This window comes from Buceros rhinoceros, unplaced genomic scaffold, assembly GCF_000710305.1.
Source record: "Buceros rhinoceros silvestris isolate BGI_N320 unplaced genomic scaffold, ASM71030v1 scaffold46631, whole genome shotgun sequence".
NCBI lineage: Eukaryota > Metazoa > Chordata > Aves > Bucerotiformes > Bucerotidae > Buceros > Buceros rhinoceros.
Window position 1 is genome coordinate 1 of NW_010394561.1, and position 12771 is coordinate 12771.

General features: G+C 35.3%; 1 protein-coding gene across 1 annotated transcript in view; it reads right to left on the reverse strand.

The window, feature by feature from the left end:
• Positions 1-9009: 9009 nt before the first annotated feature.
• The window catches only part of PLCL2 (phospholipase C-like 2), a gene marked incomplete at its 3' end in the record, with an annotated part of 5885 nt that continues 2123 nt past the window's right edge, over positions 9010-12771 (reverse strand). Inside the window, exons 2-3 of the mRNA XM_010145243.1 lie at positions 12328-12771; positions 9010-9213 (exon numbers count right to left, since the gene is read on the reverse strand). The exon at positions 12328-12771 is cut by the window's right edge and continues 9 nt beyond it. Of these exons, the coding sequence (XP_010143545.1) occupies positions 9010-9213; positions 12328-12771 (648 nt within the window). The remainder of the gene's footprint in view (positions 9214-12327) is intronic.

The window sequence follows — 12771 nt, forward strand, 5'->3', positions numbered from 1 at the left end:
TTTAGAACTGAGCTTTCTGGCTCAAGACAACAATCAGTAATAATTTCATTGTAGATGAAAAATCAGGTGTGGTTTTGCCAAGACAGTGCAAAGATAACGAAAAACAACCAGTCTAATATCCAAGTATAATCCAAAGCACCGAGGTAAGAAAACAAAGCTGCTAACCAGTGCTGCTTCTGTACACACAGAGGAGCCCTCACACAAAGCTGAATTTGCTTCAAGGCAAAGTTTTTTAGCAAACATATTGTCTAAATAAGGAATTATTTCTCCAGCTCTGCAAGAAAATAAATACGGCAGAGAAACACGGACTCACTGGGGTTGTATGGGACCTTGGCAGCTCATCTGGTCCAATTCTCCCTGCTCAGGCAGGACCACATACAGCGGGCTGCACAGGACCATGTCCAGATGGCTTCTGAATTTCTCCAAGGGTGGAGAGTCCAAAACACACAATCAAAAAGTGTTTCCTGATCTTCAGAGGGAACCTCCTGTGTTTCATTTCGTGCCTCTTCTCCTGTCACTGGGCAACACTGAAAAGAGCCTGGCGCTGTCCTCTTTGCACAGTCCCTTCAGGTATTTATGTATTAAATCTCTCTTGAACCTTCTCTTCTCCAGTTCTCTCAGCCTTTCCTCATAGAAGACATGTTCCAGTCCCTTCATCATCTTAGCTGTCCTTCATTGTACTCTCTCCAGTATGTCCATAACTCTCTTTTACTTGGAAGCCCAGCACTGGACACGGAACTCCAGGTGTTACCTCACCAGTGCTGAGCAAAGTGGAAGGATCACCACCCTGGACCATAACATATATCATACATTATGCTATCATTAAGTATAATGTTTTCCTTCAGACTTCAAAACACTGTCCTCTTCCAAAACAAATGCAGAGGAAATTTCCATTATGCCTTCTGAACTCACTGGCATATTATGATATAAAAGTAATGCTGTACCTAACTGACAGTGGCTGCATATCCCTGTCAGTGGGAAAAACGTAGCAGACTCATGGTTTCACTTTTTCAGCCTTCCTTTACTTTATCATGTCTTTTTGAGATGTATTCTATTCCAGGATCACGTACATGAAGAAGTGTGTTTGTCTTCAGAAAGGAGCAAGCTGAGATTATGCCATAATGCAGTGCAGGAGCGTAAGAGATGAAATCCACTTACCAGAAGTAATTCTTGTAGAAATAGGAACATCATCTGTCCTTAATTCTGCAGTATTCCAAAATGAATTAGATTTCCCATAGTTCAAGAAAAATTACCAACAGAACAAACATTCCACAAGTTTCCCATTAAAAGGTCTTATGTTCTTTCTTAATTCCTCATGAGTAAAATATTTGAGAAAGACTAAGTTGAAGACAAGAGTAAATAAAATAATCAGCAGCTCTCTTCTAAATTATGCACATAATGACATTAAATTCTTTTAAATCCAACAGTCATTTCTCCTTGCTTTCCTGACACTTCGGCTGTTACAGCAGAATTATTTTCATCATTTTTAAACTGAGGCTGACAGAATGCAAACACTATGTAAAAAGAGGACAATAAGGATGCACATACATATGAAAGGAAAATATCCTATATCTGTAAAGAAAAGCAGAAAATTAGTACCCTTGTGAAGAAAAATTAATAGGCAGTGTTATTTTTGAAACTAAACCCATCAGTAACAGTTCAAATAACCATATTTCTTTTCACACAGGAGTCAAAAAGACAAACAGAAGATTAAGAATTTATTGAGAAAGAAAAAGAGAACTACTATTGGAAATACGGAGTACATTTAAGAGAACTTGCTATGCATCTGACCTATTTTTATGCTCTTCCATAAACACTTCATTGGACTACATTAGAAACAGGACAGTAATCTAAATGAACTCCTCTTCCTAAGTGACTATATTAATTCATGCTCTTATGAATACTGAGTCAGCCATTAGCAATAATGGGATTAGTGAGAGAATACAAAAAGCTTCACCATTCATGCTCTGAACAAAAAATGAAGAAATCTTGCCTTCCCAGAAGCATCAAGTTGTCATTATCAAAGCTTATCAATCAATAAAAAACAGCTCATACTTTACAACATTTGGCACTGCGGTCTAAATATCCAAAATTAGATGTTTGTTTCTGCCCTCGTGGACTGGAAAGCCCAACATAAGCTGAGGTCATCATCTGCAGCTGGTTTTGGAAGCACAATTGCAACCTTCAATTTTAAATGACCGTCCTGTTGTAAAACAGGAAAATAAAAACTGATAATAAGCAACATGACTCTTTTTGAAGAAACTGGCCAAGCTATTCACTGTATTTTCCATCAATACTTTGTTTTCCATCAGTTTTTGTGACAGACTTACAACTACACAATCAGTAACTATTTAAATTCATCTCAAAAACCAGGATCTACAATTATTATAATTTATTAAACATGGCAAAAAAACATTAACTGGCCTATTTGCAATATTAAATTGCCGTTAATTATGTATGTTTTTCCTTAGATCTCTTCACCACTGAACTGCATCCATTTATTACCTAAATAAAGATAGTTCTAACTCTGCAGAGACTTGGTAATGAAAGCAAATATACTGTACAAAGCCAGAGGCAATAATGAAAATAGTGTGACAGTGTGTGTTACTGGCATTTAAATAGTGCATTTATATTGTCAACTCAGAAGCTTACTGTTTTAATGCACGTTACAATAATCCACCACTAAGAAAGCTGTTTAAATCCTAAGCACCCACATAGATCTCACCTTGCTAATATCTGCACATCTGGGGGCATCATTAAGTCATACATCTTCAAGAGTACTTAGCTATTTTAGTTAGAGCAAAGTTGTTGGAGCTATACCTACTATCTCTAATTCACTTACTGGAAAAACATACCCTAATGCAAAAATTAACACAGGCTGTCTTTAACAGTTTTTCTCCTGTTGGAACATCAGGTTAAGTTCAACATTTTCTCCAGCTATCAGAGAAGAGCTAGAAATTTTAAAAACTAAAAATTTAATAGTAACTTCATTTCAACATGAGCATTTGAAAAGTCTCTGCCAAAGACTTTTGCAAAGTCCAACCAGACTAATCTCCCATATCTACAAGCTTCTTGACTTCAAAGAACTTTAAGAAATTAATGAGCCCTGAACTTTATAAAACCTATATTGACTCTTCTCCAACACCACGTTTCTCCATGTTTCCTCCAATTCTCTTCTTCGAAACAGTTTCTACCCATTTTCACAGTACAGATGTCAGCCTGTCTAATCTGTAGTTTTATAATCTTCCCTGGAAATCTCTTAAAACACTGGCACCACACTAAAAACTTTGATAGTCAGTTTTAAGAGAGGATATACACAACTATTAGCAGTTTGGATATATCAACTCCTGAGATCTTTCAACCCTTGAATGAATATCACCTCCTTCTGGTGATTTTTTTTCTCAGTTATTTTGCCTTTCCTGTGTAGTATCTTCTATCAGCACTTCAGTTAGAGATGAATTCTCCAATGAGTCCTTCATAAAGAAGCATTTCACGCAAAACCTTAATCTCTGCAGGTAAATGCATGTAAAAACTAATTTAGTGGTTTTATTTCTTTTCCTGGGGCCTTCTTTTATACTTTGATCAACTAGTTGTCATACACACTCTTTGACAGGCTTCTTGGTTCTGGTATAAGTCACCATTATTTTTAAGTCTATGCAGGTTGTTACTGGAATTCTTCTCTGTTGGTATTCTTATATTTTTTATTTAACCATGGCAGTGTTAAGTATCTATCAGCTTTTTGGAAGATGCCTTTTTTTGAATAGCAACTCTTCCTTTTTGTCCTCCTCAAGTGTATTTTGGTAAGTGGTACATACTTCAAGCCCCCTGTTTGGTATCTTTGCAGTGTCTATGATGTATGCTCTTTTGACTACTACTCTTATCTTTTTGTTTTAAAAGGTCTTTATTTTTATGTAGTTATGATCTTAAGTATAAAAGCAAGGAATAGCTTTTCAACCTTCTGTGCAAAGCCTAAGTTCTTTGCTTTATAAGCCAGAGGATGCTAAGAGTTAAACTGTAACATGGAGCTGGACTCCAGAAGAAGTGAGCTCAAGAACAACAAGCTGAACCAACCAGGAAACAAAACACAGCTATGACAGCCTATGTCAGTCACACACTCCTCAGAAAAGGTACCAGATGCAAAGATCTTAATTTTCTTCAGCTGCGCAGAGCAGACAGTGGTCAGCTGCTATCACATGATTTAAAAACACATGAGATCCAAAGATTTAGTTCAATTACAGGAGATTGGTTACCATCTTGAACGCAGCCCCAATCAGAAATCTAGATCAAAAGAAAGTTATGCAAGAAGTAACCTATCCAATCACTCCGTTTCAGGAGATAAACTGGTCATTACCAGCATTGGATCTATTATTTTTTGGTTATCCCAGAAGTTTGCATCCTCAAGAGATAATTTGTGAAATAAAAGCTTCTCAGCTGAATAACTCATAAGCTGACACGAAGTAGGAAAGTCTTCATCTGCTTGTCCCCTCAAGATAAAAACCTATAACCACAGCAGAATGACTGAAATCCCTATTACTGTATTTGCTAAGTAATCATAACCAAGGATCTACATCACCAACAACCTAACTAATACAGTTCTCATGAGCTAAGCATGACTCAAAATAGATCTGCTAATCATTCTTTTTTAGGCTGTGTGAAAGAAGCAATGGACATATTATTTGCTTCCTTCAGAATTATGAGCTTCAATCCAGTAAGCCTGATACAGAAGTGCTCAATCCAGTTCACCTATATAGTTACCAAGATGAGTTTTAAAGGTAAAGAATACTTGGGGTTTCGAGCCTTAGCTGATGTATGAGAAGACTTTCAACATTTTACAAAAACCTTGACAATGAGTTATTTTAAGGTAGTCTTTTAATAAACCCTGCTAGTACCAGTCCAGTCTATAACTCTTCAAGGTATAGCGTCAAACTACCTACTTTGAAACAGGATGGACACGTACCTTTTCAAAACATAGGCTATCATACTTGGTTTATGTCATCAGCCAAATTTGCAACCCCGTAACAGGAAGTTAACTTTCCAGTGATTGCATATGCAATCTGCTGTACTGAGTCAGTCGCTGAAAAGAGTCACCGGATTTAAGCTTACTATAGAGCTACTAATCACCAGTCATATGTGTTTTCCAGTTTACTAGCTTTGTTGTATTTTAATACCTTTCATTTTCATCATCTCACAACCCCACCACAAACAAACACAGCCCTGCTCTGTATATAAAATCTATTAATCTTATTTAATTTCACTTGAATCAAATACAAATCCTCCTACACTATACTCTGCAGACATTTTGAATTACAACATAACCTCAATGCTAGGAAAAGAAAAAAAGAACTCTGCCACCAGAAACTGTGAAAAAATAGACCTGACAGCGCTATCTAATTAGGATTTATTAACATTTAATCTTAACTATTGTAGCAGCATTACTTTATCTTCTTTCACACAGGTACAGTTCTCTGCCTTTTCTGTATTAGCTTTCCTCTTAGAAGTAAACGCCTACTTAAAAAGTTCAAAAAAACCTTACCTTCATCAGATGGGACACTTTATCCCCCACTAAGGGCAGACAGAGACAATCAAATTCTCAACAATACCTGGCTTCATTTCTATGATCCTCTTTGCAGTGCTATTACAGTCATCACTGAATAATGCTGTAGACTTAGGATGAGATAATTACTTTTTTTTCTCCTGCCATAGCGTAACTTTTTAAGGTTTACTTACTGTTTGTCTTAAAGTTTATATGACATTTTAAAAAAAACAAACATGCAATGGTGGGGAAGAGGCACGTGCCTTAACTCCAAGCCTCAGTCTGCAGCACTGATCAGTGATGTGTGTGATGACAGCAACAGAGTGTATGCTGAGGTATCACATAAAGGAAGCTGAAGTTCATGAACAAGAGGGAAAAATAAAACATTGTTAAACAGTGAAAAGATGTTAGGGTGAAATACACTCAGGAGCACGGAGAAGCTAGAGGAAAAATACACAACTTAACCTTCTGTCTTTCTCAAAAATTTCTAGTTATATTTGGTTTTCGTTATTCTGAAAAGACACTCCAGCTCCTGTAACCTGGATAAAAGCAAAAAATCATTTATTTCCTAGGTAAACTTATAACTCTAATAATGATGGTGATAAATTACTTACTAAATTAAAAAACCACAATATTTTAACCCATTAATTATACTCACAGCTGCTACATTAATGTCCTAGTGAATGCCGACAATTTAATAAAGCATTATGTTTTATTTGTTTACATGTAAAAACCCCAAGTTATCTAGTGATATGCTACTTAATTTTTTATTATTGTTTCTTTAAAAAATATATGTACCTGTACTACGCTGAAGATATTCTCACCTTTCCACATGCCCCTCCAGTACTGCACTCTTTCGTAATGATCTCAATACGGACTGACTGTCGCACTGTAAAGTTCTTGCATCCCTTCTCACTTTACAGAGCAATGGTGAGTCCTTTAAGTACTCCCAACGTAAACAAACTCTGAATTATTAAAAATCTTTGATAATATTGCCTTCCCTGTTTATTACCTTTTTAGGAAAAGGAGAGTATTTCTGACAGATAAGAATCCCTTCATTAGCCAATAATACTGTGATCCTGAAACAGCAGTACTTTAAGAGTATCATGCATGCCACACTGAGAATGCACATGAGGTACTTACGGTAACAGCCAAGGTTTAGTTAATAAACATTTAATGCAATCTTTGTTATCAACTTACAGTCCTTGATACACTGGAAGAACAGTTACATATTTTTGACGTATATTGAGGCCTAAGCCAGTAGAAAATAAGAAAAGTAGGTTACAATTACACCTAACCTTTCTTAACTCTGGATAAGGCTTCTCATTATTAAGCTGAATTTTACACCCACCTGTCATGGAAGGATCATGTAAAAATAAAAAAATCCCCAAGCCAAAACCAACCATTGAGATAAAATGTGTCATTCTGAGGGCTCACTATATTAGTTTACACCAAACCCACAAAAACCAGTACTATCTATGACAGTATCAGGCTAAACATCTGCCACTACAGCAAATATCAATATATGAGCTAGGTAGCTTCACATCTCCTCTCCTTAAGGAAAGGATGATATGGATGTCTCCCACTGTTTCACAACGTCTTTTCAGAAACGAGCTATCAGTATGGCTCCCATGGGTGACTTCATTTTCCAGTATACCCTACACATTTTAATCACTTAAAACATTTTGTCAATCTGGATAGCATACTGGCAAAACTAAAGTTTCACATATCAAAAACCCACCTCTTATATTTTAATTTGTAAGTATTATATGACAAAAATAATCTTAATTTTTACTTGTTTTCAATATAGAACCAGAAGCACTATCATACACTTTGTCTTTGTTTGAAATTGAGTCTTTAACCTTTAGTGAAGAGGATATGGAAAAACGGGTTTGCACATGCTCCTAAATAAATTATTCTACTATTACATATCAAATAAAGTATAGATTTCTAAAGTATGCAAATATTCAAATTATGTGTAACTACAGCATGGCAGGGGAAAAAAAGTATGTGAGAGACAAAGAGCAAACCAAACTTGGATTCTAAAGATCTCTAGAGTCATGAGTCACCTCTATCTAACCGACATTCAAAGAAATAAATTAATCCATACTTTACAGAAATACTTTAGGTATCCGGAATAGTTTAATGACTAACAAGCAGTATCCCCACATCAGAACAAAACGCAAGTAGACAAATCTCCAGTAACAAGACAGAACTTCATTACGTGCACGTGACAGGTAAAATCCCAACAATCAAGCTTGTCTGCGTCCTAATTATAGGGATAACATACAAGCTACCACTAGGAGGGTATTCCACTATCTTCTTGTAACTGTGCTACCATTCCTATCAAATTCTGTTGTATTTACATCATCACTGAACTATATAAACTCTACCTAAACTCTACTCTACTCACCAATGAGTGCTTTTTGGACTTTGGTATAGCACTCTTCTAAAGTTGCTTTTAGAAAGCAATTTAAATGATATATATGAAACCGGGCTACTGGTTTCTTCTCCTTCATTTTCTGTCTTTAAATAGCAAGGATTGTTTCCAAAACTGTGACTTGATCCTGCCAGGTGAGGTTTATCATTTTTGCGCACAAAGTTAATGCAAAATTATCCTAGAAACATTTACTTATTGTAGTATGACATATAAAATTAAAGAAATCATTAAATAAAGAAAGAAAGGTTCAATTACTCTGTGCCAGATTACTTCAGTGGAAGTAAGGAGGACACTTCAAATCACACTTGTCTGGATCTTTTTTCCATACTTTAAATTAATGCAAAGCAGATGTAAATCAGTATTTCTTAGTGCACTAGTTTCTCGTTCTTGCACAAAGTCTCATCTTCAGTCTCTAAAGTCACAATTTACATATATACTGAAGTATATGGGCTGAATTTAACATTACAGCTGCTTACAGATGTAAAAACATCTAATCAAATGAGATCTGTAAGAAAGATATAGCATAGGTAAATGAAAAAGCATGTCTAGAATTTAACACTTCAAGGTGCTTATAGAGCTTCAATTTTTACAAGCAGTTACTGTCATTTTTCTATTCTATCCTGAGTCAAAGCCAAAAGAAAACAAGGTCCATAAACTGGAAAATGTGAAGCAGCAAATTAATGGAAGTGTCTTATAACTGCGCAAGAAGTTTCAAGTTACTGCAAAACAGGTAAATTAATACATCCCTTCATGTTAAATCCTTTTGATTATAACCACTTTGCTTTCTGAAGTGTACAAATACTTATGTATGTGCATGCAGTGTATTAATCCCCATGTTTTTATCATCGGCTCTCAGTTGCTGTACATTCATAGGAATGACTTTCAGGCACATGTAACGAAGCATGAAATAGGAAGTCACAGGTTCAAATGACCTTTCGAAACAGGCATGGTATATTGTAAAAATATGTTATAAAAATATATTATGAAAAGAGCGTCTTTCAAATAGCATATAAAATAACCACAAAGGACTACTCACCATGTCATATGCTGTTACAATCTTTTTCAAGACCTCTGGAACAATCCCTTGGAGCTCCATAGTCGGATACTGATCACTGAGATTCAGTACTACCAAGGGTGTATTATCAGGCCCAACCAAGCGCATAGATAGTGCCAAAATGCACTGCATAAGATTTGCTACAGGAGAGAGGCCACATAATTCTTTGAATGAAACTACTGCATTCTGCAAAAAGGAAAGAAAGAGTTTCCTTTACAGTTAAATACAAATGTTAATGTCTCATTCTTTCAGGATAAACTACTTTGCTGTTATAGTTGAGCTACGATGTAGAATTACTGCAGCTTTTCCCTGAAGACTAGCAGCTTTCCAAAGCAACCAATTTTACACATATATTTTAGGAAAATTGTTAAAAATTCATTCAATAGTTGTCACACAATAAAAAAACCTATTTAGAACAATATGTTTAGTCTCTATCACTACTAAAAATAACCATGCAAATAAATTAATTCTAAAATATACTGTTTATATATTTTGAAAAACTCTGAAAGATACTTCAAGGAAATTTTTAAAATGTCACCAAGAGAAACCAAGTATTGTTTCAACAAAACTGCTGTTTCAACAAAACTATTGTTTCAACAAAGCTGTATGTCCCAAATAAGCAAAGTGAGGTGGAAGGAGGAATTCGGCCCATTGGTAACTTTAAACAGACCTGAACTATAGTCCAGACGTGCTGCGGATCTGCTGGCTCCCATTTGGTGTGATTCACAAACCCAGCACTCCACTACTGATGTCATTCCTATCACTGAATTACACTTAAGTAAACTTTTAAGGTACTTCAATATAAATACCAATTTTGAACCTTTCCCTAAAATGTATTATAGTTGTATTTTATATCCAATATGGTATAATGTAAAGCCATACATTTAAACTTGAAGAAAATTTCCAGTATTAGTAAATACAATGGGACTCTTAAGTAGTCACTGAAATTTCATTATGGGAATATTCTCAGCACTGTAATGAATTTAGGATTTTTGTACCAAGTGGGAGCTGGTGATCTATGGCAGGTCTGGAGTTTGTGTTCCTGTACGAAACAAAAAAAAAGACCCATGGTATATTTAGATTACAAATGTGCTCAGTGCTGTTTTCTCTCACTTCTTACCCAAGCAGGGTATGTGAAACATTAAAATGAAAACCACTTTTCATCTTGCCGGCATAGCAAGACTCATTTGTGGACAAATTTCTTAGAAAGACATCATGACTTTTCCTTAATGCAAAGCGGAATCAAACATGAAATCTTTTGCAGTCCCTTTATGAGTCAAAATACTCAACACACACTTCAATATATTTATATATATTTATGCATATTCATGCAAAATTGTGTTGATACTAAACTACATCTACTACAGTCAATTACAGTGTACTTTAAGTAAATGTTTAGCAGCATCCAGTAAATGTCCAGGAAACAGAAACTGTTTTTATTAACTGGACTACACCTGAATGAAAAGTTGAAAAGACAGACATTGGGAAGTCTATTCAAACAGATTTTGTTTGAGATAAACATGTTTGAGATAAGCCATTATGAACAACAATTTTACAGAGAGGTTAACAAGGACCCAGAGAACGTATATATTAACTAAGGGCAGGCAGGACAGAACTACAGCTGTAACCCTTGGCTTTGGAGTTCCAGCTCTCCATTCAGAGACTATTCCTCACACTGTCAAGCAACTTAAACACGCAATGTCTCACCCAGGTTAATCACTCATGTTGTACTTTTATCAGTGATTAATATGTAACAAGTTATGACACCCGCTTTTGCCACGGTAATGTAGGACCTAACAAGGAAGAAAAAAAGCTAGCTATTTGTATACAGATTAGAGAAACTATTAAACTCATTGCTCCACACCTTTTGTTCTCTTCTCCCACCTTATATTAAAAAAAATAACAACTGACTTTGCTCTTTATAATATTTATAATCTTTGTAATTTTAATTGAGTGGTTTATTTACTTTTATTGGCTGTAAGACCTTAGTTATGCAGTTTAAAGTGTGCACGTTATAATGTCAGTAAAGTTATGCAGAACTAGTATTTCCTCATGTACCTAAAGTACCTTCTTTACAGCATTTTGAGAGATGATAATGATGAATTTAATTGATAGTATGACTTTCAAACTGACAGAATAAAATACATAAAATACCTTTTGATATATCTCACGTTCAGAGAAACAACACTGTAGAGCCTGTTTTCAATTACATCCTTTCTGGAGAATATTGCAGCATGCACAGTAAAGAGTCGAAAGCGGCTATAAAAACTGTATGTTTTCACTGTTTCCTCAAATCTTAGGTTCAGCTCTTCCTTGAAAAAGGAAGTTAAAATACAGTATCCTTTATATGACATTATTCTAGCAAAAGGTTAATTACAGGTAAAGTTAATCAGTTGAATCAGTTTCCCCTTAACATTACATAAGAGGATTTAATAGATCACTTAATTTGAAATTACTATGCTTAAATTTTATTGATCACTTCTAGTATTCCATCAGATGTTTATAGATAGTTAAAAGCTCTATTAAATAAAACACAACTTTACAATTCACTTTAATCTACGTCTAAAAGGGTTTCATTACCTGGAATCTTTATTGGAATCTCCAAACAATGCATTGTTGAAGTGCGATCTCTTGGCTTCCACAAAAACAAGCACCTCAGCCTGTACTTTTTCCTGGAATTCAATGTTTACTATACGTGACCTTTAAGGTAAGGTTATTTCTTCTAGATGATGCCTTCTAATATCTCAGCTCTATTTTCATGTATTTCTAACATATTCTTGCTAGGTATAATAATGGAAAGCACATGGTCTTTCTGAAAGTATTGCCTTCTATTTGGGAATGATGAAAAACCAAAACCTCAGTGAAACTATCCTAAACATACTTTCACATTCAAGAAGTTTTCTAATAAACAGTAAAGTGCCCTTCTTCTTTCAGCTAAATTTTGTTCCTGCATTTCTCTTTAACTTAGTTTTCTAAAACTAAAATGTTGCCATACTTTCCTCTAGTGTTTATCTAACATTCCTTCAAAGACATAAGACAAGTCAAGAGGCTTGAGTTCTAACACCAGAGTCATACTTCCAGTTCACATTCAACAAGATACACATATGCACCCAAGGTTACCTCAGTAAACAGCACCACCTTAAAGGCTGCTTTGACATAATCCATTTTAAAAGCTGTTCAGCATTAGACTTGAATAATGCAACTTACAAAATGGAGCAAGACTCTTAAAAACATATATTCATATGCATCATAATACAAAAATACACATAAGAACAAATAAATTCATTGTAAAAACTGTACCTGCATATTTTCTCTCAAATCCGTGGCATCCCGAATAGGCTGAAGAGCATTCTTGAATACTTCATCTATTGTTTTAATCCATAATGTTCTCATAGAAGCATATTCCCTCGATTTCTTGCCCTTCCTTACAGAGAGGCCCCGCTTATGAGGTTTCCCACCACCCCTTCGATTAGTAATGGCCACATGTACAAACAAGGAAGCATGTGCTAGAGTTTCACCAGTTAAAGACTGCAGAGGAACGTGACGATAACCAGTCTGTAGACACTCAAAGGGAATAGTGTATTGCCCGATAAACTCATCCCCAATGTAATCATCATCCAGTACTACAAAACGCACCATAGCCAGTTCTGGTAAATTTATTTGAAATTCAAAGCTTTCATCAAAAATTGGATTATCCCCATTTTGGTGCATAGTTTTCGTCCTTTGCTCTGCACAGTCAGCAGG